The following is a 26,988-nucleotide window of genomic DNA, read 5'->3' as shown; positions in this document are numbered from 1 at the left end:
ACTAAGGATCCAAGAACCCACACCACAGTCAGATGATGTAATGGACTGATATGGACCAAAGCCTGGGAACCTTATTTGCCCCCAAATCAAAGTACCTTCTCCATAAAAGTCCTTTGTCCATAACAACGGGAGCCTGTGACTTCCGCGAACAGCGGGGAAGGTGGCTGTCACAGTGAGAACTGGCTGATAGAAAAGCTGGAGAGGCTAAAGTCAGTAACCTGACTGTATCGTGGCTTTTTTGAACCATGCTGGAATCTGATTTATGACCAAACAGTCTCTTGCCTCCATAGGGCATGCCCATTAAAGCTGAATGGATTCTCTTTAGTAGCCTACTGAAGGCATCCAGGCGGGCCTGTGGAGTGCAACCGCCGTAGCCATTTTGTCAGCAGCCTCCAGGTCATACTTTGTCATTTTTTTAAAGCATTCTCGCTGTTGCTTACCAAATCAGAAACACCTTTCATTATGGAAGGTGTTTTACAGCCATTCTTGCCAATTTCCGCAAGGCATAAACATACCCATCTGAAGGCATGTGTTGGCAGTGCACAGGGTAAATTGCCTGAAGTGAAAACATTTCAGCCCACAGAGTCATGTCATTTCGCTGCAAAGTCCATAGTAGTGACGGGAAAGTTTAGGGGTTCAACTTTACTGATGATCCCTCACCCACCAATGTCTCTGAAGAGGGATGTGTTGACATAACTTGAGATCAGAAGGAGAGAGCCTGTGACAACCTGAGAGTTACCAGCTAACTACCAAGCCTGAGAATGGGTACCTCCAGACAACCATTACCAGCTGAAGTAATGCTTCATTAATTGGCAAGAGTGGTTACCGGGCTGCTCAAGAAGGGTGCACGATTTCCGACAAGGATATTGGATTAGGCTATTGGTCCAGTTGCTATTGGTAAATCAAGGGCCTTGCATACTACTGATCTGAGCAGAGTTTTACACAGAGGGTCAGTAGAGTATAGAATACAACTTTCAAGTGACATTTTGGAGGTCTAGGCAGAAGGCAACATTTGTGTGATAAGGAGAAAGAACTGATCGGCCTCCAAACCATCATCTTTCGAATGCCCATAATGCAGGTTAGGCAAGTCTTGTGTCAGAATCTGACCTAAATAACTCTTGCATCAGAGTAAATTTCTGGGCTCCAGAGAAAGGCACTACCAGGAGCTGGTCCTCAGAGAGGAGCCTCAAACCTTCTTTTAGAGTCACTTAAATCATTTCTGCCATCATTGTATAAATTAATCAGGTCAATAATTTAGTAGAAAAATGCTTCTAGTGGTGTGGGACACAGTCTTGTGTAGTTTAGGTTGGAGCAGCCAGAATTGCAGAATACGTAGGACAAGGCACTCCTTTGAGTACTGGCCCACAGGGGTGCTGGGCAGTCTTGAAGATATCCAGCATGGCCCGTCAAAAACAGTCCTGGAAAGGACTGGCAGATGGAGCTGGGAATTCGAATTTAAGAGGAAGAGACAGGTGCCACCACATCTCCGAAATGTACTAGGAGCAATACAAATTCCTTGAAGAATAAGAGGACTTTGTCTATGGAAACTGTGTCTTTCTCACAGGGGATCCCTTGGAGGATTGCTCCCTGGCAGGATGATATTTAGGTGTGCCCATACTGGACAATCTGGCCACCCGCTCTGTGAAGGAACTCAGTTGAATGGAGGTACCAGAGGTGCAGGTAGAATGGCAATGGTCGGGCCTGAAACACAACAGGCAGAAGTTTTGACAAAGCATGTTCTTTCAACACCTTAAACAGGTTGTGAACCTCAAGACCTTACGATGGGATATTTGAATTGTTCGCTGTTGAAACTGAAGAGCTCCAGACCAGTGTGGGTAAGGCACATAAATACAAAATGAAACCAATGGAGGAGCAGATTGTGTTTTATGTAGGTTAGTGTTGCCACATCCAGTAGACAAAGCAGCATGTATAATTGTATTGGTAAATCCAGGCGCTGATGGATAGAGATGGCTAGGGATAATGTTTTAGGGTTGCAGTCTGAGGATATTTATAGGGTGATGAATCTGTGGGAAGAGGTAGCCTTCAGAAATCCACCATATCTAGCTAAGCTGCTCACCGCCTATACTGGCCTATGAGGGCTTGGTATTTTAAACACACCACATCCTTAACCTTGAACTGGTGCTTCAACACCTATTTGGAACTCTCGTCCTCATCTTCTAAGTCAAACTATCCTCTTCCAAAAACCGACTAAAAACTCATCTCTTCTGTAGGCATTGTGACAAATCTGTGATTCCGCTGAACTACCTATGACCCAATTCTCTTTCACATCTTTTAGTTGCACAGAAAAAAATCACTATATAAACGTTCTTGTTAGTTCATCTGTACCAAAAAATTTATGCTTAAATAAATAAATTAAAGAAACATTATGCAATCGTTAGAGACACATACCCCTGATGTTGAGTGATTTGCCATATAATGTGTCGCACTACTTTAAGGGTAATGGCATATCAATTTCAAAGCTAAATTTGCCAGAGGAACCCACCCCCAGAAGATTTAGAACTCAAACATTAGTTGGCCAATTTCAAAGCCAATTTCAAAACTCTTTTGCATTCTGATCAAGTAGTACAATCATGCTTCTTGTAATGTATCTTTCACTGCACGGAAATAAAAAATTGGTACTTAGGATGAAAAACATCCAAAGTGGATAAAAAATAGTTTTAAAAGCAAAAATATCCTGTCTCATGGAAGTAAGTGCCTTGACATTTTAAACAATTAAAGGAAAAAAATGAAGGTTTTCAGTTAAACATTTGTTCTTGGATCATTCACTAATATTTCAACCAAATGCTAAGATTGAGAGCACAAGGGCTTAAATATTCAAGTACGTGCCATGCTTATCCTGCCCAAACAACAGTATTTTGAAATAGCCTGGAACCAAGGCACCTGATGTTAGACACAAGTTTTCTGCAGAGAATGCATTTACCCTATCCTAATGGTTACTGTCCGAGTAGCTTAGACTGTTTGTGTATTATTTTCCAACAGACTTATCCCTCAAAATGTACAACCTGGCAGCAGGAGATAGACAGATCTATATATTACTCCCCCTAGTTAAGATGTAATTTCTATTTTTATGATATATCGTATGATAGATCCCATGACTTTCAAGTGTTGCACCCACCTGGAACTTTTCTTTATATTCTTCTGCGATAAAATATGGTTGAAAGAAGTGCAGTTAAACCACCAGGGCTGTTATGAAAAGGATTTAAAAAAACGCTTACCTGGAGGATTTCGACAAATAAAGCAGGTGTACTTCTCTGGCACATTATCTTCAAGTAATCCCATACAGACTCCATGCTGCCAACACAGACACTCTTCACACTATGAAGGAGAATGCAGGTAAACAAAATAACAGTTACTAAAAGAAAAGCACATCCTCTGGTTTGATTTACTTTGATAGCCCTAACATTAAAAGTAAGAAACATCTTCATCCAACATTTTAAAATACATGTACCTTCAAAAAATTCCACAAGTGTATAGTAACCAATATCCCAAACACTAAAACGAAGCATTGCTAACATATTTAATATTGCTTCTGGAAAGTGTCTGAATTAGTACTTGGCATACAATATACAGAGAAAGCAATTTAACACACAATTGCACACCATATATGCACAACTTGGAGATCAAAAAGACAATATTGTATTCTATAGGATATTGTACAGTCATGGATAACTGTCTAATCATCTTAAAGACAATATGCTGAAGTGAGGTATTTGGGGGGAAATGTATTTTTTACACAACAGTAACTGTTCATTAATTCTTGTTTTTCTGTTGTAAATAATTGCATCAGTTTATGAATTATATTTGCTATAACTAATTTTGGTCAAATAAAATGGAAGTGTATGAATTTTGCACCACACAATATTTGCAGCTCAAGTCAAAGATTTAGAAGTACTTTCACATAGTGCATGGACCATAGTCTGGAATCTTTCAATATACTACATTTGTACTTAATTTCCAACTCTGGCAGGCAGACACTTGCGCCAGTATTCCGATCTGCCGTTTGTCCATAGTGACTGCCAAACAGAGAATGCAAAACCACTAACAACACTAACTCAATCAATCAATATCACTTAATTTCGCCAGTTAATAAAAAACAGCATATAAAGTATTCTACATAGAATAAAATCATGTTATGCAATAAAACAATGATAAAAACAGGGTATAATAAAAACCTATAATACTGTTAAAACAGTACAAAGAGCAAAAGATTACAATTTTTATGTTTTATGTTACAGATAGTGCTTGCATCTCTTTATGGTACAAACATATGATATCCCAACTGGTATAATTTAAAGGCAATTAGGAAGGATATCAATACAACATTATCAAAAGGAAGTAAGGAGACTCTGTTTGATTATTGCATGTGCTCATGGTATCATTTATATAGAAAATGGAAAACAAGGCAATTAGCAGTTGTGACAGCACTGCGATATAAAAATAAAACGATTGATAACAACCCAAATTGTAACTGGTGCTCAAGGTGTGCGGGTGAAGAGGACGGCGCGTAGTGACTGGTGCATAGATATATACAGTGAATGAATGTGGTTCCAGGTAGCTTGGAGAGTTCGTTTCTATTCGGTTGATTGTATTATTCGTGAACCACTTTGTGAGGAGCGCCTATGATCGCGCTGAACGGTCGACGGCGTTTCGATCCACTTTAATCAGATCTTCATCAGGACTGGGTTGGAAGCATTGCGTGGGTGGCGTGTCAATCAGCGGAGACCGGAGTCAGAAAGCCAAGCGGTTTAGGAGCGATCCAAGTTGTCATGGCATAGCGGTGCTACTGCGCATATGTGGGGGCCCGATATGAGAATTCCAAGGCCGATCCAGCAGTGGTCTGGATAGTGAAAGCAGGCAATTACGGAGAGCCGATCCGACAGTGATCGGTGTTACGAGAATGAATCTCTGGTTAGACGGCGAGCTGCGTGAGGCTCGATCCGATGTGGCGTTTCCAGGAAAAGGTATGAGGCTGGTCGACATTGCCTCAGTCCATATGTACACAAGATTAAGTAAACAAATCTCTTCCTCTCTATAAAATTTACAACAAAATACCAAATGACGACCACATTGCGTTGATACAGAGTCACATGGGCAACAATGTTATCAGAAATCTAAGGTGAGTGTTAGTCACAAAAGATAAATAATTAACGTCAGATGTATTTATTTCAGGTTCTAGGTGGTAGTGTCTCACACTTAGTTTGGAGCGATTGGCTTCCCAACTCATTTCTATCTGTTTTCAGTTAAAGGTTTTTTCAGTTCTAGCCTAGAGGGACGAGTTACTTACCTTTGGTAACGATGTATCTGGTAGGGCCACCATTTAGTCGCAGATTCCTTAACTTAGAATATCCCCAGGCATCAGACTGGATCCGGAAAACTTTCCGCAGCAGCACCTCTGCGCGCTGGGGGCGGTGCCGCATGGCTCCACTCTGACGTCGTCCACGGACGTGACGTCAGTGGAGCCATATAAGCCCCTCCTGGCGCGCTGACGCCAGTTTTCGACGGAGAAACTTCCACGTCAACACGGACCCACCAGCAAAAACTGTGAGAGCATGGGAACAGTGTGAGAAAAAGATGAAAAAGAAAAGAAAGTGAATGGTGAAAAACAGCACCCTTCCCTGAGGCAGAAAAAGATGAGAAAAACATCAGGACAGACGACAGGAAGTCTGCAGCCATAACATATAACTGTGAAGGGCAACAAGTCTGGAACACCGGAGCAGTGACAATCCACCACAAGGCAGTACCAGAAAGGGACGTCGTATCCCCTGTAAGAGGGTCATAGACTGAGGCAGAGCCAGTCAACTTCAAACAAATGGACTGTAGAGGAGGGAAGAGAGCCCAAGGCCAATGGAGAAAGGGGAGGAGAGGAGGGTGAACATGAACAGACCTCACACTGGACGACCCAGGGCGCAGGGCTGTAAAAGGACACATGAGCATACCACCCAATCACGAGAATGGGTGGAGCAGAGCAAGCAAAACAGAATAAAGCATCCCATCTAGGCGTGAAGTGAAATGTCACCCCGCAGGAAGACCAAGCCACCCGAAGGAAGGCGAATGCGGGAAACCCATCCTGAAAAGCTCCTCGCAGAACGGGGAGGATGGGCGTGCGTTAAGGAATCTGCGGCTAGACTGCGTCTCTACCAGATACATCGTTACCGAAGGTAAGTAACTCGTCCATCTGATAGAGACATCTAGCCGCAGATTCCTTAACTTTGAATAGATACCAAAGTCATACCCACAGAGGAGGCGGGTCTGTGACCAAACCCCACCAAGTTCCAGAACAACTTAGCCGTCAACAAAGAGGCGAAACACAGTGGGGACAGCAATGTTAGCGCAGCCAACACCAGGCCATGTAGCTCTGAAAAGCGCGGAAAACAATGGAGGCAAAGGCACCACAAGCCGTAAAAGATCAGCTCAAAAACCCCATATGTATACCGGGGTGAGAGAAAGAAGCACAGAGCCAGAAATGTCGGTGCAGAAGTGAGAGTGCATGGCTTCTTAAAGAAGAGGAACTGAACCTAGGTCCGAAGGATCCGCAGGAGCAGACGTGTCGACCGGAAGCAAGACCCAGAGAGAGAAAAAAACGGTATGACAGAGTCAGCGCATACCGGTCGAGTGTGCACAACAGTGGAAAAAAGCAGTGCCGGACCAGCTAAGATACGTGGAGCAGCAGTGGCAGGATGCCGACTGATGGCCAGAAAGTGCAGGCATTACCAGAACACAAGAAACTCCAGTACGCAGTCACTCTTTCACAAAGACATGTGAGAGGGCGGACGGCAACAAGCAGAAGCACCCAGAACAGAACCACAGTAAGACTGGTATTCATGTGGAAGACAGGAATACACAAGCATACAGTGTGGATGCCAGAACCACATCAAGTATAGAGAAATCCCCCTGTAGGGTAGAGTGAGCAGCCCAGATGTGAAGGAAGCATCACCAGGTAGGCAACCGGCAAAAAGGGGCCTCCGGCAAGCCGGACACACACACAAGAGCTCGCACCAGGAGCAGACCGGGGCTAAGACCACGGACACCGCAGCAAGGAACGTTGCCTGCGCAACCCTGCTGTGGGAAGAGCACAGAGTAGATATACATATTAAGAAAGATACACATCTAAAAAGGATGTGTTGCATAAAACAAGACAGGCGACGCCATAAGTACCGACAGTCATGTTGAAGCAGAGTTGGACAGGAGAACACCCACATCCATAAGCGACATCAACCACCCGTCCGGGAGGAGCCACGGTCGCCCGCTTGACAGATGAGGAGATGGAGTAGGACACGAAAGTGGAAACAGTCAGGATCAACGTAATGGCATAAGGACGTACAGACAAGCGAGTATCCTGAAGAGAACACTTCCTCTGAGAGTGTTACAGCAGGAACCCAAAGCAGAAGAGTGGAAAACACTTGCGCGGAAGGCAGCAGGGGAATAGGAAAACTCCTATTTGGGAAGTGCCCAGAAAATGAGGGCACAAGGCAGTGTACAGCATAGACATACGTGGCAAAGACGCCACCGCCTATAGAGAAGCCCAGACAGGGCTGAAGTACGAGAAAGCACTACCCATCCCGGAGATTAGAGGGTAGAACCAGTCACTGCAGAAGCGGAATAAAGAACGCAGGCACCCCATGATAGCGAACATACCAGGGTGCCCCCACACTATGCGCAAACACTGACGATGGCAGGGCGTCAGCCGTGGAAGAACTGTGCCGGCACGAAACAGAACAAGGGGTACCAAGGGACACTGGCTGGCGAAAAGAAGAGCAGCCAACATGGACAAAGAAGAACACAGCGGAGCTGAAAAAAGCCCCTGGGAAAGGCGGGAGAGGCAGAGCCTCATGGTAGGGAACCCCTACTGATGCTACGAAGTACTAGGGATAACCATAGACCCCAAATGTAACTGAAAGTGCAATAGAGCGACGCCAACGTGTGGGTCGCATAACAGCAGAAAAAGAGGACAGACTGATCCACAGAAGAACCTCTATGAGGAAGACTCCTCAGGAGCATACCAAGCCTTCCTTGTAGGAAGGCAGCTACATAATAGCCAGCAAATACCCCACATAGGGTAAGTCTTAACCCCTGCGAGGGGAGGGTCCTCTTGGGATAAGGTCACAGTCGGAGTACTGAAAAAAGGCAGAAGCAGCCGACCGGCTGTACTGAACAAGTGAAAGACGGTGGAACAATCGCCTACACCATCCGGGAACTACCTTAAGAACCCAGGGCTCGCTGACCGGGCAGCGGAATGGCCGCTTAGACAGCGAGCTCCGCTGCCCGCACCGTTAATCCTGTTGAAATCCTGCCTGCTCCCGCTCGCACAGGCTCGTGAACGGCACGATAATACGCCGGATGGTCTGGGGCATACTTGACGGCAACTCCAGTGTTTTGGCGTGATCGAGAACCCGTCCTGGGCTCCTCCCTGCCCGGGCTGCGGCGGAGTCGGGCTGCGCCCGGAGGTGCTGGAGATCGGCTCCGGCTACCGCAGTTAATTGAGGACGCGGCTGTGCGGGCCTGGACGATTCCCAGTCGGGACTGCGGGGGACGACACATTTCCCGCGCTGACGGAGGTGGGGTAAGCGCGCTATTCCGGCCACAGCTGCTATGCTTCAGGACTCCCTCGTTGCGAGCCCGCACGACTATATCCTGTTTTTATCCTGCTGGTGTGGATCGGTGAAGAAGGGGGCCGCCATATTGGCTGGGCACGGCACTGCCGTCCGTGTCGACATTGGACCATATTTGTGAACCCTGCTTCTCCAGTGGTTAGTGCAGCGAATGTTGCCGATTTTGCATGTGCCTGGAGGGTTCACCGCTGTAACAACCTTCTGTGTCTCACAGCGCCACTTCTGCCTGCGCCTCACACGGGGCATCGGAGACTGCACGGTTTGTGCACATTCATGTGGACTATGGCGGCTTGCCCTTATTTATTGATGATAGTGACGACCCCTGCCTAGTGGATCTACCAAAGCTCTTCTATCAGCTACACTTGACAGGGCTTCTGTTGCCGTTTTGTGTGCGGAGCTGCACCCTGAAAGACTGATACTGGCCCAGAAACATATGATGAAGCCCACGGGTCGGGACCTCTTTGTTGCTCTCGGTTCCCTCCATGCTGCCTGGGTGGGAGGAGTCAGAGTGCTTGGACTAAAGCTGGACGCCATTGTTGCTCCTCCGACAGGTGGGAGTCACGTAAATCCTGTGATTGTAAGCGCAGCTCGCGGCACTGCGCCAACGTTCGGATCCACTGTTGCACACCTGGAGATGATCGATTATGGGGATCCATCAGGTGTGGCGTATAAGTCCCACACAGCCGATCACATGAGTGGCGCAGGGGGGCATGCACCTACACCTCGGGCGGACCACTTCCACGGAACACCGACTTTGCCCATTCGAATTGCACCGCCTGTGCACCCGGCTGACATGGCCTTCGTCTCTTTGTTGCCCTGGCGGCGTCGTGATCTGGAAGGCTGGCTTGGTACTTTGTTGCTGAACTCGGACAATCGTTGGTTGTGTCTTGATGGTTCCCTGCTGCAGAACTTTCGCATGGTGTTGGCGTTGCCTTGCTTTCCTGTTAACTCTGATCATTGGATATTGTATGGTGGGGCGAATGTATGGTTGTCACGCGCCAACGGGCGTGTTAAAGCGGGGCAGGGTTGAATTTTTCCGTGTGATGTGGGGTGGATTCTTCGGCCAGCTACTGATGGGGAGATGCTTTAATGCTAGGTCTTTCTAATGCCGCTTACGTGTATCAGTTCGTGGACCTGCGTGTACTAGATTTGTGTTGCCTTGTGCGAGCGGGGCGGGGGACGTTGCATTCTCCTCCGTCTTTTTCCCTTCCTTGGGGTGTAGTTTAGGGGGCGACAGACACGCTGCTAGTGGGGTTGGGTCGTAGCCATCGGCAGAGGTGTAGGGTGGGGGGGGGGTTTTATTTTTTATTTTTCTTTGTTATTTTCTATGACCTTCTATTCCCTTTTCCTCTCTTCACAAGAGCTGTGGCGCTATCTCCTTCTTCCTTTCTTTCTTTCTTTTCTTCCCTCGCTTGGGTTTTTAGTCTGGACGGGTGGTTGTTTCTTTTCTCTTTCTTCTAAATCTCGGGTTCATACAGCGGGCGACAGGCACACTGCTGAGGGGGAGGCCGTAGCCGGAGGCAGGGGTGCAGGGTGGGGGGTATTCTCTGTTTTTTCTTTTTCCCTTTTTCAGTTACTAGGGCCTCTTTCTCTTTCTTGCTTTGCTTGGGCTTCTTTTTTTGTTCTTCTTTTCTCTTTTTGGGATTCCGAGTAGTAGGTAGTTTATCGGATGTTTTTATGTTTCAGGCCAGTATGGGGGAGGTTATCATCGTGTCTCGTTTTTGATTCAGCGGGCGTGTGCTGCATTGGAGGGCGTGATGTGCTGTTTGTTGCCTATCCTGTTTAGTGCGCGTTAATGTCTGCGCCCTGCCTGCAGCGGTCCCAAATGTGTATATCCTGAACTGCGATGTTCCCTCTCTCTGGTGCTGCTAGATTGTATGATGTCGGATCCTGCTCTATCTCTGAACCCTTACAAAAAATGAAAACATAACCTCTTTTATCCTGGTGCCGTTATGGTACAACCGTATCCTGGGTGTTGATGTGGACTTTGGGAGGCGGGTGGTATGTGTATTGATTTTTTGACTTGCATTGCCCGTCTCTGTGATATTGACCGGATGTGGTTTCTGTTAACATGTAATTGTGTCCACCTTATTTCCAATAAAGGTTAAAAAAAAAAAAAAAAGAACCCAGGGCTCAAACAAGAAAGGCAACCCTGCCTATGCACTAGAAAAAGATACGTCAAGGCAGAAAACGAATCCGCAAGGCCAGAAAGTCACTGAAGACCAGACATGAGGCGGGAGACCCCTGAATCAGCGTGGTAGTCAAAAAAGAGGACCCTCCCATCGCAGGGGTTAAGACTTACCCTATGTGGGGTATTTGCTGGCTATTATGTAGCTGCCTTCCCTGCCTATGCACAAGAAAAAGATACCTCAAGGCAGAAAACGAATCCATGCAAGGTTAGAAATATAAAACATTGGACATATGCAGTGACTGGCGATTGGTGGGCTGGACGGACGACTGTCCGTGTCCTGTCGACGTTGTATCGACTCCGGAACCGGAGTCGATGCACGCAGCCGGCGCCGAGGACGAATCTGCCGGCGAAGACTCCACATGAGTGCCTTCTTCCTCTGTGGGACCCGAAGGCGCACCAGGGAGAGGGGGTGACCCAAAGAAAGAGTGGAAGGCCTTTGAATAAGCCTCCCTTTGGGCCTGTGTCGCTCCAACCCCCGGGAAGAGAGGGTATGGGTGGGTGGGGGTGGGGGGGACGAACGACTGCTGGGCGTCGGTGCTTGGCAAAGACCGAGAGCAACAGGCCCCAGCATCACGTTTATGGGAGGACGACCTCCGCGACTTATATTTGTGCCAACCCGTCTCCGAAGGACATCCGTGGGAACGACCTTGTGAGCGGGCCTGATCTAGAGAGGGAGATCGGCGGCGCAAAGGTGCAGGACTGGACAGCCGTGCGGCCAGCAACTTCATACAACGCTCCCTTAAGGACTTAGGTTTCATCTGTTGACAGGCATCGCACTCTTCGGAGTCGTGGTGCACTCCCAGGCATCACATACAGATGGCGTGCGGGTCCGTGACAGACATCTGGCGCGCACAGGTCTCACACAATTTAAAGCCCGAAGGCATCGCACAGTGTTCCGTGATGCCGAAGGAGTCGAGAAGGCCTAAAATACAGGCCAAGGAACAGCTGGTTTTCCAGGATCCGCGTTGGGACGCGGAAAAGAAGAAAACTGACGTCGGCGAGCCGGAAGGGGATTATATGGCTCCATTGACGTCACGACCGTGGACGACGTCAGGGCGGAGCCGTGTGGCGCCGCCCCTGGCGCGCAGTGGTGCTGCTGCGGAAAGTTTTCCGGATCCAATCTGACGCCTAGGGAGATTCTACGTTACGGAATCTGCTTCTAGATGTCTCTATCAGATATGGTAGTACAGGTAATTGGGTCATCAAATAACTTAGGCAAACCAATAGTGCAAAGACTGTTCCTGACAAATTACAACCACTTTATTCTACGAGACACCTCAAGTTTTAGACAATCAGATCGAATTTCATGCATTAGCTTCAATGTTTCCCTCTTCCATACTGAGTGCCACAGGAGGGGGGAGGGCAGCATGAATCAGGTCAGTGATAAAAGGGACATCCAATTCAGCATGGCAATTGTAGGAGGAGCAAGACTGGGGAACACCTATCAGACGCTGCCAGAATTTGTTCTCAATTGATTGTAGACTAGATAAAGTTGTGATACCCTACACTGTTGCTCCGTATGTTGACACAGACATTGTTATTGCTTCATAATTATTTTTTATAGTTTCTATGGGTTTGGACCCCAAATTCTTATCGAAGCTAAGGATTGCCCCATGCTTCTTTCCTTCATAAGGCCTCTATTAACCACCATGCTGTGCCATGTATTTTTTTAAATAAAAAATTACCCCCAAGTTGCCGAATGATTCAACTACTTCCAGTTTCCTCCCTTATATAGTCCAACTGATGGATTTCTCAATCTTGCTCCAGCCACAAGAACAAATGATTTAGTTTTATTTATTTTCAGGTCTTGATTATTCATAAATCTTGCATAGGTGCCTATAAGTGTCTGCAGCCCATTGCCGATCCGAGCCAGCAATACTGAATCATCTGAGTAAAGGAGTAGGGCACAGGAGCAGAATTGATAGTGGGAACGTCACTGGTGGACCCAACCAGTGCGGCTTCCACACCTTTCGTATAGAGGGAGAATAAAAAGAGCGGGAGCAGAGTTGATAGTGGGAACGTCACTGGTGGACCCAACCAGTGCGGCTTCCACACCATTCGTATAGAGGGAGAATAAAAAGAGCATGAGTACGCACCCCTGTCTGATGCCATGAGCGAGTGGGAAGTGTCTAGAGCACTACCCCTCTCTCCCCATACACACGCAGGCCATGGCTGAAGAATACAACTCCCGAAAAAAATTTATTATTATTTAATCTATGCCCATATCTTCCATTATAGACTAGAGCTTTGTATGGGCCACTTGGTCAAAAGCGGCAGACAGGTCCATAAAGGCCATACAGACGTGGCCTTCTTTTGCTGCTGTATATTTGGCAATCAGTAAGTTTAAATTGAAGCACTGATCCACTGTCCCTTTATTTTTTCTGAAACCATACGGAATTTGAATTAATATCTTATTTTCCTCAGCCCAATCCTCTAACATATTTAACAAAAGACAGGCCATTCATTTTGCTGTACAATCTAACAGCGATATTGGGCGACAATTTTTGCTAATGCTTAGTCCCCCTTCTCATAGATTGATATGATCACAGACTTTTTCCAGTAAAGGGGTGGATGCGTTTGAGATACAGCATTAAAAACATTAGTGAGTGGCGGGGACCAAAACTCTTGATTTGTTAAAAAGAAGTCTAATGGCACCCCGTCTGGCCCAGCTGCCTTCAATCTGCTACATTGGTTCAGTAATATTTTCATTTCGTCCGAGTAAAGGATAGTTGGGCACCCTCTGGGCGAGTCAAACACGGTGGTATCGCTGCAGAGCCCTCTCCTTCTATGCCAAATACCCCTGTGAAGTAGCTCACCTAGTCATCCTCCGTCACATGCTGATCTAAAGAGGTGTTTGTCTCGTCTTTAAGGAATGGTGCGTTAATAAGGAGCCAAAAATCCCTATTTTTTTGGGTAGTTGTTTTTGTTAGTTTATCTCATGTCTCTTCTTGTAAAGCCCTTAATCTATTCTCTGTTTCTGCTTTATAAATGAAGCATAGAGGTTCTACCAGCGGGATATCTCTTGGTTTTGTTCGGAGGGCGATAGAGATTTTTTAATGCTTTGGTACAACAATCATTGAACTAGCATACTGGTCCCCTGGTCTTTCTTTTACAGGGCCGTAGAAGGTTTGCATTAATTTAAACTAAAATCTGCTCAAAGGCTGCGGGAGTGTCATCTGGTTGTGAGAGTGGGTGCAGACAAATTGAGATTTCCTGGAACATGGTAGAGACAATACTGTGGGTAAATTTCAATGTGTCTATCTTGTACCACTTCAATCAATCAATCAATCAATCAATCATAGCATTTGTATAGCGCGCTACTCACCCAGAGGGTCTTAAGGCTTGGGGGGGTCCGCTACTGCTCGAAGAGCCAGGTCTTGAGTCGCTTCCTGAAGGAGAGGTGGTCTTGGGTCAGTCGGAGGTGGATGGGGAGGGAGTTCCATGTCTTGGCTGCCAGGTAGGAGAAGGATCTTCCTCCGCTCCTGGCTCTGCGGATGCGTGGAATGGTGGCGAGGGCGAGGCTAGTCGATCGTAGCTGACGGGTGGGAGTGTAGAAGGTCAGGCGGTTGTTGAGGTACCTGGGGCCCAGGTCGTGTAGGGCCTTGTGTGCGTGGGTGAGGAGTCTGAACGTGATCCTCTTGCTGACGGGGAGCCAGTGCAGGTCTCTCAGGTGGCCGGAGATGTGGCTGTGTCGGGGGATGTCGAGGATGAGTCGTGCGGAGGCGTTCTGGATGCGTTGGAGTCTTTTCTGGAGTTTGGCTGTGGTTCCGGCGTATAGGGTGTTTCCGTAGTCCAGACGGCTGGTGACGAGTGCCTGGGTGACAGTCTTCCTGGTTTCGGTGGGGATCCACCGGAAGATCTTTCGGAGCATGAGCAGGGTGTTGAAGCATGAAGATGAGACGGCGTTGACTTGTCTGGTCATCGAGAGGGAGGATTCCAGGATGTAGCCCAGGTTGCGTGCGTGGTCCGTTGGCTTGGGAGTGGTGCCCAGGACAGGGGGCCACCAAGAGTCGTCCCAGGCGGAGGGTGATGATCCCAGGATGAGGACTTCCATCTTGTCTGAGTTCAGTTTCAGGCGGCTGTTCATCATCCATTCGGCGACGTCTTTCATCCCTTCGTGTAGGTTGGTTCTGGCGTCGTTGGTGAGGGAGAGGATCAACTGGGTGTCGTCGGCGTAGGAGATGATGTTGAGGTTGTGTTGGCGTGCGATGGCTGCGAGGGGGCTCATGTAGACGTTGAAGAGGGTGGGGCTGAGTGATGATCCTTGTGGTACGCCGCAGATGACTTCGGTGGCCTCGGATCTGAACGGGGAGGCGGGCTCTCTGGGTTCTTCCGGCGAGGAAGGAGATGATCCACTCGAGTGCCTTCTCCTGGATTCCGATGTTGCTGAGGCGCTGCACTAGGGTGCGGTGGCAGACAGTATCGAACGCTGCGGAGAGGTCCAGGAGGATGAGGGCCGCAGTTTCCCCGTTGTCGAGCAGGGATCGGATGTCGTCAGTGGCTGCGATGAGGGCCGTCTCGGTGCTGTGGTTGGCTCTGAAACCGGACTGTGAGTGGTCGAGGGATCCGTTCGTCTCGAGGAAGGCGGCAAGCTGTCTGTTGATGGTCTTCTCGAAGACTTTGGCAGGAAAAGGGAAGAGCGAGATGGGGCGGTAGTTCTTGAGATCGTGGGGTCCGCTGAAGGTTTCTTCAGGAGGGCGCTGAATTCGGCGTACTTCCAGCTCTCCGGGAAGGTGGCGGTGTTGAAGGAGGTGTTGATGATGTCCCGGAGTTGGGGTGCGATGATGGAGTCAGCCTTGTTGAAGACGTGGTGGGGGCATGGGTCGGTTGGTGATCCGGAGTGGATGGTGTTCATCATGCCACTTCAAGATAATGCAGTTTTTCCTTACAATTGATGGCTTAGGGACACGTTGGCCTGATAGAGTATTCTTCGGAAGCCAAAGAATTTGACAAATAATTGCTGTGGGGTCACTAAATGGATGGATTATTGTCTCGATAGAAGAGACCTGTGATCTCATAGATTTGGATGCCAAGATAAAGTCGCACATTGACTTGTAAGATCGACCAAAAATTTTTATATATAGATCACTAATTGTCTGTATAGTGCAGGCAGTGCCGAATAGGCGACGGCCATCACAGGGCATGTCTATAAGAGTGGAATACTGAGCAAATGAAAGTCTTACAGGGTGTAAGAACTGTCTCAGAGGACTCTTGAATGCACAAGAAGTGCGTAATATATGGTAATTGCGAAAAAACGTAGTAGTGTCTCCAAATGTTTTAAATGAAATTTATTCAGTTCATCAAAAGAATTTCAAAAATATCCAAGGAACATATTGTATAATCATATGTTTTCATGGTAACTTGTGAAAAGCAACAAGGATAGTATAATCCATATAAATCTTATGCAGATCAGATTAGCAACCCCGATGCATTTCGTGGTAGAAATAGCACTTGTTCAGGGGGATTAAGTATCTAAAAGGAAAACAAATAAATACACAATGTAGATCGCCGAAATACAGGAATAGAAGAGGCGCTAGGGGGCGCACAGAGGAATGGCTGCCTGAACCGCAGCTCCGCCGGGCGATCACCATCTAAGTGATCGGATGCCGCCCTCACCCCACTAATCCACTCTCCGAGACCATCAAACATCGGGGGAAGATGAGGTGCGTCGGCGGTAGGGGTGTATCTCAACCAACACTCGGGGAACATTAACTTTTGGCCGTGTTTGATGTGGAGTGCGATCGCTTGCCTGACAATATGGCCGCCATCAGGCTGCGGACCCCTGACATGCGAGGTGCCTCGGCTTAAAATCGGCCTCTTGAACTAACTTCGGCACACGGGGGTGAGGATCGGCGCTCAGGGACCGTGTGTATGTATGGCTTTGTCCTTCACCCCCCGTCTACGACCAAAGGGCTGTGCCGGCGCCTGGACCCGAGTGCCTGACAATATGGCGGCGAGAGACTCCGGAGTGCCGAGATAGCCGCCTTCGCGCCAAAACACGCAGACACTGCTGAACTGGACTGGGGGCTCAAGGGGGATCACCGTCTAACTGCGGACCGCGGTAAACACACAAGTGCTGACTGCCCTGGCCAGAGTCACTGTCGCCGCCTGCACTGCCGCTTTGGCGCGAGATCGGCCGGCCAGACTACGCGCTCCAATGTAGGAGGGTCACACACAGTGAGAGGCGATCCCGCATCCTGCTGCGGGCCCCAGACAGGGGTGCAGGCGATCGTTGACTGCGTCACAGCGGACTGAGGTGGGATGGCACCGACCACGTCCCCCCCTTGAGCATCGCGCTGTCTGATGAGGAGCGACTAGAAGCAAGGACAGTATCACGCAAGACTGCTTACTATCTGTACCGGGGCATCACGGCGGCAGCGGTAAGAGCCACGAGGGCATCTGGGCCCGTACTCAGGAAGGCGGCTTCCCCCTCCACCAACATGGGGAAACCTGATAAACAACAGACAAAGATCTCCTTCGACACTAAAAAGACGACGAGACTGGTGGATGGGACGGTGGAGGATGGCGGCGCGGCCGAACCACTACCCAGTACCAACATGGAGAAGATACTGTTGGCGATCCAATCAAATCTGCAAGACATCAATGGTAAGCTTGACAACCTCACATGCAGGATGGATGGTATGGCCGCCCGTCAGGAGAAGCATGGCGAACGTCTGGATGAGGCGGAGACCAGGATCTCCGCCGTTGAAGATGAAGCGCGGACCTCCACCACGAAATGCACAGGAATGGAACGTCTCTTGGAGGTGATCAAAACGAAGGAGGAGGATTTGGAAGCGCGCTCGAGGCGCAATAACGTTAGAATAGCGGGCCTGCCGGAGACGACCAACACTGGGCGGATGGAGCAATTTGTCGAAAATCTGTGTAAAGATCTCTTTGGCGCGGAGGCCCTATCATCGGTCTTCATAGTAGAGCGTGCCCATAGATCGCTAGCCCCCAAGCCGCCGCCTGGCGCCACACCTCGGCCTATTGTGGCGAGAATTCTCAACTACCGGGACAGAGACACGATCCTCCGGCTTGCGCGGGAAAAGGGCAAAATCAACCATCAAGGCAACTCCCTGGAGTTCTACCCAGATCACACGGTTGCAGTTCAACAGGCACGTAAGGAATACTCCTCCGTGAAGGCCAAGTTGCGTGATTTGAACATTGTCTACTCCATGTTATATCCAGCGCGGCTTCGAGTGGTGTGGAAGGGGAAAGCAATCGTGCTGGCAACACCCAAGGCAGCCCAGGACTTTGTTAAAAGGGCACAGCGTGAGTCAAGAGAGGACTCGCAAAATGACCAGCACAGAGACTCGGACTAAAGCCGTTGACGTTGTCTCTCGTCATACAGCGGTGAGTTTTGTTGTACTGTTTCGCGCCATGGATGGCCACGTGGCCACTGTTGGCTGTATTGGACAGCTCCGTCCGGGGCCGTACTCCTGGGGGTGGTCAATGTCGCTTTAAGACGCTCGCAGTATGTCGTTGAGGCTGCCGTCCATTGAAACGGTGGGGGCTACAATACAATTCTGTTTTTCTCTTGATTTTTGCATTTCCCTGTAGCTGGCCCATGCTAAACTATTCGCCCCACAGTACATTTGTTCACGAAGCCGAGACTGGCTGCTGCAGTAACTGATGCCTGAGGCGGCTTACAGGCTCCCACCCCTAGCAGTAGCAAGGACTTCTTCCACTCGAGAGCCACCAGAGCGCGGTGACTCTCACATAATGAGGTACACTGACTTGTGGTACAGACTCCAGCTGTCGTCAGCCCATTTGCATGTATGTTGACGGAGCTACCCACTGGCTGCATCGCACTTAATACAGGTGGCGACAGGTACGAGGGGCGTGATGAGGTTGTTGCCGGCCACTGACATCGGATGGTGTCGGGTTGTTGCTGTGATGCCCCTATGGCACTGCTATTACTTGTATAATATTGCCGAGGTACTGGAGAAGTGGAGGGGGGGGCGGGTAATTGATCACATGTATTATGCATATATACAGTTGTTACAGTATCGCCGGAACCCGACCACCGGGTGCAGAGTTGTGCTCCTAGCGGACCTCCGTAAGGGTATTACCCACTAAGTGTTCTCAGTATGGGCACTGTGTTGATGGTTAAATGTTTGGGGGAATTGTGCTCTGAGGGGATATGGTTTCGGCAGGTTGGGGTTGCTGGAGTGGGTGGGATGAGGGGAGGGGGGATGATTGAAAGTTTACAAAGACCGACAACATTGCAAATATATTGCTTCTTAGGTTCTACACCGGACTGTGCTGTCATTGTTGTGATTGTTCTTTACACTGAGGGCGGAGGGGCACCACATGCAGGATTGGTATATACAGGGATGGAGTATATCGTATTCGCAGATGTCAATGGGTTCTAGGGAGGAGGGCAGATAATGCTTGAACGTTCTTACTTGGAACATAAGGGGGTTCTCTAGACCTCAGAAGGTCAGGCAGGATTTTGCTAGTCTTAACAGATGGAACATAGATGTAGCGTTCATACAGGAATCGCACCTCGCACCACACACTCACGCACATTTGGGTGAGAGGTGGGCTGAGTCAGTATATAGGGCCTCTTATTCTTCCTACTCCCGCGGGGTGATTATTTTGATCAGGAAAGGGGTCAACTTTGAGGAGCGGCACGTTATGCATGATCCCGCTGGCAGATACGTGTTGGTGACAGGTACACTGAGGGGCCAACGAGTGACACTCTTGAACGTCTATGGACCAAACACGGATGCTCCCGAATTCTTCCTGGAAATATGGGGACACTTACAAACACATGCTAGCACACACATACTCTGCGGGGGGGACTGGAACGTCACATTGCAGGATGGGCTACACCGCTCCTCTCACTCGCTAGAACAGCACAAGCAATCGCGACAAATGGTGGGTCACATGATGGAGGATCTGGCCTTAGCGGATCTCTGGAGGTTGCAACACACTGATATGCCAGGCGCTACACACATCACAGCGTCTCACAATAGTTGGTCCAGGCTAGATTACTGGCTAGGTTCTAGGGACATGGCTCTGTGGGTTCGTAAGTTACAGGTGCTGCCCCGCACACTATCAGACCACAACCCTGTCATGCTGCAGGTGGAGCTGCCACGTTACACCCCCCCCCCCTTCCAGTGGCGTTTCAATGCCCGTGCCCTCTCAGACACAGTCTATGTTGACACAATACAAAAGGCTATCAAAGACTACTTTGCTAATAATGCGCAAACAACGGAAGACCCGTGCCTTCTCTGGGAGGCATTCAAAGCTACGATCAGGGGAGTCTGCTTAAGCACCACCATAGGGATACTCAGGGACATCAGGGGCCAAATTCGTCGCTGTGAGAAGCAAATGAGGGACTTGGAATTGTTGTATGAGACGACACAGGATATTTCACATTTACCAGGCTTGCGTGCGTTGAATACGGAGCATGCGGACTTTTTGGAGTCCGAGATAAAGTACTTAGATCGCCCACAAGTGGCTAGAGCCTTCGGGGAGGGGGGTAGGCCAGGGGGTGTACTGGCGCGTAAAATTTGTGAGGGACGGGGACACACAGCGATACTCAGAGTAAACTCTAAGGAAGGTGTACCACAAACGCACTCTGAAGATATCTTGAAATGTTTTGTTGACACCTTTGGCACGCTATATCAGTCGCAACCCACAGCCCCGGCGGAGGACACATATGACTATTTACACGATGTGGCGATTGGCTGGCTATCGGATGCACATAGGGAATACCTGGCTAGGCCTATCACAGTGGAGGAGGTGACAGAAGTGATCACTTCGCTTCCGAATGGCAAGGGACCGGGCCCAGACGGGTACACCTCTGAATTTTACAAACAGTTTGCGGATATTATCGCTCCCTATTTAGTGGACATGTATGGCGCTGCCTTCGAGAAATCGTTACTCCCCCCCACTCTGCGAGAAGCCATGATCATTGCTCTTCTAAAGCCATCCAAAGATCCGGAGGAATGCGATTCCTATAGACCTCTATCCCTGATTAACGTGGACTCAAAAATCCTCGCAAAACTGATAGCGGGTCGACTGTCCCCCTTGATGACCCGTCTGGTCCTTCCGGATCAATCGGGATTTGTACCCACTAGATCCACATCACATAACACTAGATCTTTGTTTGCTCTTTCACATTACCTTCAACCTTCGGTTAAAGCTGCGGCTGTCATGCTTGACGCCGCGAAAGCGTTAGATTCCATTGAATGGCGGTATATGCTCATCGTTCTGAACCGAATGGGGTTCCCTAAACGGTTTGTACAGTGGGTCACCTTGCTCTACACAGAACCACGCGCTAGGGTTAGGATCAACGGCTATATCTCAGACCCGTTCGATATTGAGCGTGGCACTAGACAGGGCTGCCCATTATCCCCTCTGTTATTTGCGCTGGCGCTGGAGCCCCTTGCGTGCATAGTGCGCCAGAACTACAAAGAGTCGGCACTGCAATTTGCAGCCAGGCCACTTCACATATCACTCTACGCGGACGACATGTTATTGTACGTCCGTGACCCTGAAATCCATTTAAACCCGCTGCTCAGAGAATACATCCGCTTCGGCGGACATTCGGGGTTGGCGATTAATTGGTCCAAATCCTCCATAATACCTCTGACTGACACCACTTTGCCCTTCGACGTGGATTTCCCGTTGGACTGGCAACAAGAACCGATTCGCTACTTAGGGGTCATGTTCCACAGAGATCCGGAAGAGGTCCTGCGAGCGAACTATGGAGTGGTACTCTCTAAGCTTGAAGACAAGATCCAACGTTGGATTCGATTGCCACTCTCGCTAGCCGACAGAATCGCAATCGTCAAGATGAACGTATTACCCAAACTATTATACCTGTTTAACAACGTTCCAATCACGCCGACACGTGAGATCTTCCGCCGCATAAAATCCATGGTGCGGACTTTGATATGGGCAGGCAAACAGGCTCGTATTGATTTGCAGACTAACGCTTCCATTCGCGAGGGGCGGCTTCAGTGTGCCTGATTTTCTCCTCTTACCTCTGCGCGCAGGCACAGTATGCGGCGTATTGGTACCACAAGGTCCCATATCTTGCACATACGGCCGTTGAAGAGGGTGATGCTCATCCCATCCCCCTCGCTGCGATCGTATCACACTCGCGGCCGCCACTGCATGCAATGGACATCAACACAGTGGACACCACGGTCAGAGCGTGGCACAGGCTTGGACAGCTGGCCCACAAGACCCCGCTATATGCACCGGACATGCCTTTGCAACATCACCAGGCGCTGTCAGTCACTGGTGAAAAGGTTGGAATGTCCTTGCTGAGTAGAGCTGGTATTGACAAGCTAGGAGATGTGTTTCAAGCCGGAACGTTCGTAGGCCTCGACCAATTGAATTATATCCAAAACCAGACTCCCATGTTCCGCTTCACGTACTATAGGTTGACTAGAGCGTTGAGGGAACATTACCCAACATTCCCAACAGAACCAGACTGCCTTACACCACTACAACTACTGATTACTACTACTGATCTTTCCCATCTAGTGTCCAGATTATACTCAGCTGCACAATCGGAACTGGCGGGACACACTCAGAAGGCTAGGGGGCGGTGGGATGCGCTATTAGAAGATCCGTTAACAGATGAGGAATGGAATAGCACTTGCGCGTTAACACAGATTTTGACGCCTAACGGCAACTTAAGAATCATACATTTTAAATTTATTCACCAGATCTACTACACACCGACCAAACTGCTTAGGTTTGGCCTACAGGAGGAAGACAGATGCAAGAGGTGCAATAGGGAGGGGGCGGATTTTGCACATCTGGCCTGGGACTGCGAAAAGGTGGCAGGGTACTGGGGGGGAGGTCACTACCGCACTAGCTGTCATGTTAGGGGAAGAGGTACAGTGCACGCCCAAGATCTGTTTACTGGGAATTGTTCCTCAATTCCGAGCGTTGAAACGCAGGTTTTGTGCACTTGCTTTATTGTTGGCAAAAAGACAGGTGGCGCAATGTTGGCACAGCCGAAAGGTACCGACGAAGAAAACATGGCTTCATGATATGTCCATCTGCCGGGACAGACTACAAACATATGAGGAGCAACTGCCAGCGAGGTCCAGACCAAAGGATATATGGTGTTTTTTGACAGAATACCTTACCTCACTGCAGGACAGTGAGGAGGATTAGATCATCTTCTGTTTCAATCTCATGGGTGGGATGTTTGGTGCACAGGTACAGATCGGATGACGGCACACACAGGGTGGGCCCTGGAGCTATGATTGTATGAATGTCTAGGTCGTATGGAATGATGCTGTGAGGTCTTAAGTTGGGGTATGTTGTTTTTCTATATAAAAGGTTAAAATGTAAGACTCACGTCACTTGTCAGCAACGAGTCCTCTATAAGATGTTAAGGGTAGTAGTACCTACAGATTACACGCTCTGCTTCATAACACGCTTGATGACTACTAACTGATTGCATTGAAATAGCGAGCCGGCCCCAGGGTTGTAGGCTCATGCTGTGTACTCTGCTTTGTGTCAATAAAGGTCTTACACACAAAAAAAAAAAATTAAAAAAAAAAAAATACAGGAATACTAAAAGATATGACGTAAAACATGCACTAGACATGTGGCAGGATAGTGGAGTTCTTGACTGAAAATGCGTGAAAAAAACGGCTAGGAAACGCAAAGTACGTGAGAAACCAAATCCACCGGATAGAGAAACGGCCAGTGAAATATGTAAAGCAGCAAGATCCGAAGGGACAAGCCCAGAAAAAGTGAAAAGGAAATGGGTGAATCGTTTAGAATAACTCCGTACAAAGTATAAATAAACGTGCTCGTGTTCGAAAGAAAGAAAAAATTAGAAATCAACAGCGTAAGGCAATGGTGAAATCGTCGCTTACCTAGAACCAAGGAGGTAGCGAGTGAAAACAGGTAGACTGCATTCAGTGTGACCGAATGTGGACCCGGAAGACATACATATCCTGAAGCACAAGTTACTACTTGTGTAACGATGTATCTGTAAGAGACATTAGTTAGTGATAGATTCCTTACCCTAGAATATCCCCAGGCTTCAGACTGGATCTGGAAACTTTTGCTTAGCAATACCCCTGCGCGTCGGTATGCGACGTCCGCGTCCGTCGTGGTTAGCGCCGGAATGACATCGCCGGAGTACTTAGACACCGCCCTCACGCGCTGACGGCAGTTCTGATACACAGCTTTTCCGCGCCAGATACGCAGAGCCATGATAGAACCAACACTGGTGCCATGAAACTAGGGCCCTGAAAGGGGATGACCTTAACCCTAGATATCGGTTCGCAGAACGGGGAGGATGCGTGGGTCGGTAAGGAATCTATCACTAACTAATGTCTCTTAAAGATATATCATTACACAAGTAGTAACATGTGCATCTGAAAGAGACACGTTAGTGATAGATTCCTTACCTTAGAATAGATACCCCAGCAATACCAACCCCGGTGGTGGGTCTGCGAACCAATAATCACACCAGAAAGTCCTGGAGGACGGAACGGCCAATGAAGCTATCCCTCCGGACTTGACTGTCCAGGCAGTAATGTCTCGTGAACGTGTGCAGCGAGGCCCACGTAGCTGCCTGACAAATGTCCTGCAAGGGGACTCCTCGGCCCAGGGCAGTAGTAGTCGCCGTGGCCCGAGTGGAGTGGGCCCTACGATCCACCGAGAGATGGTCCGCTTGTGCACCGCCCGTCCTTTCTTAGCGCCCACGTAACCAACAACGAGTTGGTCATCCACCCGGAACTGGCGTGTGCGATCCAGATAGTAAGAGAGCGCACGTTTTGGATCCAGACGGTGGTGCCTCTCCTTCTTTCGAGGGATGGGGAGGCGGAAAGAAGGTGGGCAAGGCGATGGGCTGCCCGATGTGGAAGGCTGTGACTACCTTGGGCAGGAAAGAGGGTCTTGTCTGCAACACAACCTTGTCCGGATGGACAGAAAGGAAAGGAGGTTTGGAAGAAAGAGCCTGGAGCTCACTCACTCTCCTGGCAGAGGTGATGGCAACCAGGAAAGCAGTCTTCAGAGTAAGAAGACGGAGAGGACAGTTATGAAACGGCTCAAAGGGAGCGCACATCAGAAAAGTAAGTACACGGTTCAAGTCCCACTGAGGCATCACGAATGGAACAGGAAGAAACGTGTGTGATGCCCTTCAAAAACCTATTTACAATGGAGACTTGAAAAAGATGGCTGATCAGGTAGCCTCAAGAAGGCGTTACGGGCAGAAAGGTAGCCCTTGATAGTGCCCAGAGCAGAGCCCTGCTGGGCAAGAGAAAGAAGGAAGAGGAAAACCTCAGAAAGGGGGGGCAGAGTGTGGATCCACAGCCTTAGCTGTGCACCATGCCACAAATCTGTTCCACCTGCAGGCGTATACCGACTTTGTGGAGGGACGCCTGGCTGCCAGAATGACATTACAGACTTCAGGTGGCAAGTCAAATGGCCTCAACTGTCGCCGCTTAATCTCCAAGCTTGTAGATGGAGACTGGACAGGTTCGGGTGGAGGACCGTCCCCTGCTGCTGCGACAGAAGGTCCTCCTGAAGAGGCAGACGAATCGGGGGATCGACAGACATGCTGAGTAGCTCTGGATACCAATATGTTCGTGCCCAGTCCGGAGCCACAAGGATAACCTGGGCCAGGTCGCGCCTGATCTTCTTCAGCACTCTGGGAAGAAGTGGTATAGGCGGAAAGGCGTACAATAGACCGCAACTCCCCTCGCGACGAAAAGCGTCTCCGAGTGAATGCCGCCTTGGAAATTCCAACGCTCAGAACTGATGACATTGCGCGTTCTCTTCTGTGGCGAATAGATCTAACTAAGGCTCTCCCCACTGCTGAAAGAGGCCTTGCGCCACGTCTGAGTTCAGACTCCATTAGTGATCCATCATGCACCGACGGCTGAGTTCGTCCACCCTGGCGTTCAGGGAACCTGCCAGGTGTTGAACCACCAGGGTCACGCCCTGATGTTCCAGCCACTGCCAGAGGCGCAGAGCCTCCTGGCAGAGGGTCCACGACCCCACCCTGCCCTGTTTGTTGCAGTACCACATGGTGGTGGTGTTGTCCGTGAACACCTGCACTACACTCCCCCGGACAGAGGGGAGGAATGCCTTCAGTGCAAGTCGGATCGCCCGCAGCTCCAGAAGGCTGATGTGGAGCCGGGACTCCACCAGAGACCAGAGGCCTCTGATCTCCGCCTCTCCCATGTGGCCCCCCCCAGCCCTGGAGGGACGCGTCCTTCACAACTACGTGCTCCGGTTGGGGTAGGGAGAGGGATCTGCCGCTGACCCAATCGCGGTCCGTGAGCCACCACTGCAACTTTCTTGCAGTGTCCTCCGAGATCAAGACATGGTCGGACAAGTTGCCATGATGCTGGGCCCACTGAAACTTCAGGTTCCACTGCAGAGCCCGCATCCGCCACCTGGCGTGATGCACCAGAAGGATGCAGGAGCCCATCAGCCCCAGAAGCCGCAGCGTCAACCTGACCGAGACTCGGGATAAAGGCTGAAAGATTGGAATCAGAGCCTGAATATCCCGAACCCGCTGTTCGGGAGGATAAACCTGAAACTGCGCTGAGTCTAGAACCGCTCCGAGGAAGAGGAGCTTCTGAGAGGGACACAGGTGTGACTTCGGCACATTGATGGAGAACTCCAGCAGGTGCAGGAGGTCGGCCGTATTCTGGAGGTGGCTGACGACTGCCAGGGGCGAGCCTGCCTTCAACAACCAGTCGTCGAGGTAGGGGAAGACTGAAACCCGTAACCTGCGCAGATGAGCTGCGACTACCGCCATCACTTTCGTGAACACCCGTGGGGCGCTGGTAAGGCCGAAGGGGAGCACGGTAAACTGAAAGTGCTCGTGGCCTACTGTGAACCGCAGTTAAACCCCGGTGGGCCGGCAGGACAGGGATGTGGAAATAGGCGTCCTGCAAGTCCAACGCTACCATCCAGTCTCCTGGGTCTAGGGCAGCTAAGACCTGAGCCAAAGTCAGCATCTTGAACTTCTCCTTCCGGAGGAAGCCGTTTAAGTTCCGTAGGTCCGAGATAGGGCGTAGGCCCCCTTTGCCCTTCTTGGGTACCAGAAAGTAGTGGGAGTAACAACCACACCCTACTTCTGGCCCAGGAACGCGCTTGATGGCCCCCTTGGCCAAGAGGGCCGTAACTTCCTCTTGCAGAAGTTGCAAGTGATCCCCC

General features: G+C 49.5%; 1 protein-coding gene across 3 annotated transcripts in view; it reads right to left on the bottom strand.

Annotated features, from left to right (window-relative positions):
• Positions 1-26,988, bottom strand: part of PHF20 (PHD finger protein 20) — a 1,067,420-nt gene that overhangs the window by 156,132 nt on the left and 884,300 nt on the right. For all 3 annotated transcript variants that reach the window (XM_078652233.1, XM_078652235.1, XM_078652234.1), the window contains exon 18: positions 3,237-3,336. In XM_078652233.1, coding sequence (XP_078508359.1) covers positions 3,237-3,336 — 100 coding nt within the window. The remainder of the gene's footprint in view (positions 1-3,236; positions 3,337-26,988) is intronic.

The sequence above is a fragment of the Lissotriton helveticus genome, chromosome 7, assembly GCF_964261635.1.
Source record: "Lissotriton helveticus chromosome 7, aLisHel1.1, whole genome shotgun sequence".
Taxonomy (NCBI): Eukaryota; Metazoa; Chordata; class Amphibia; order Caudata; family Salamandridae; genus Lissotriton; species Lissotriton helveticus.
This window is presented reverse-complemented; position numbering and strand designations above follow the sequence as displayed.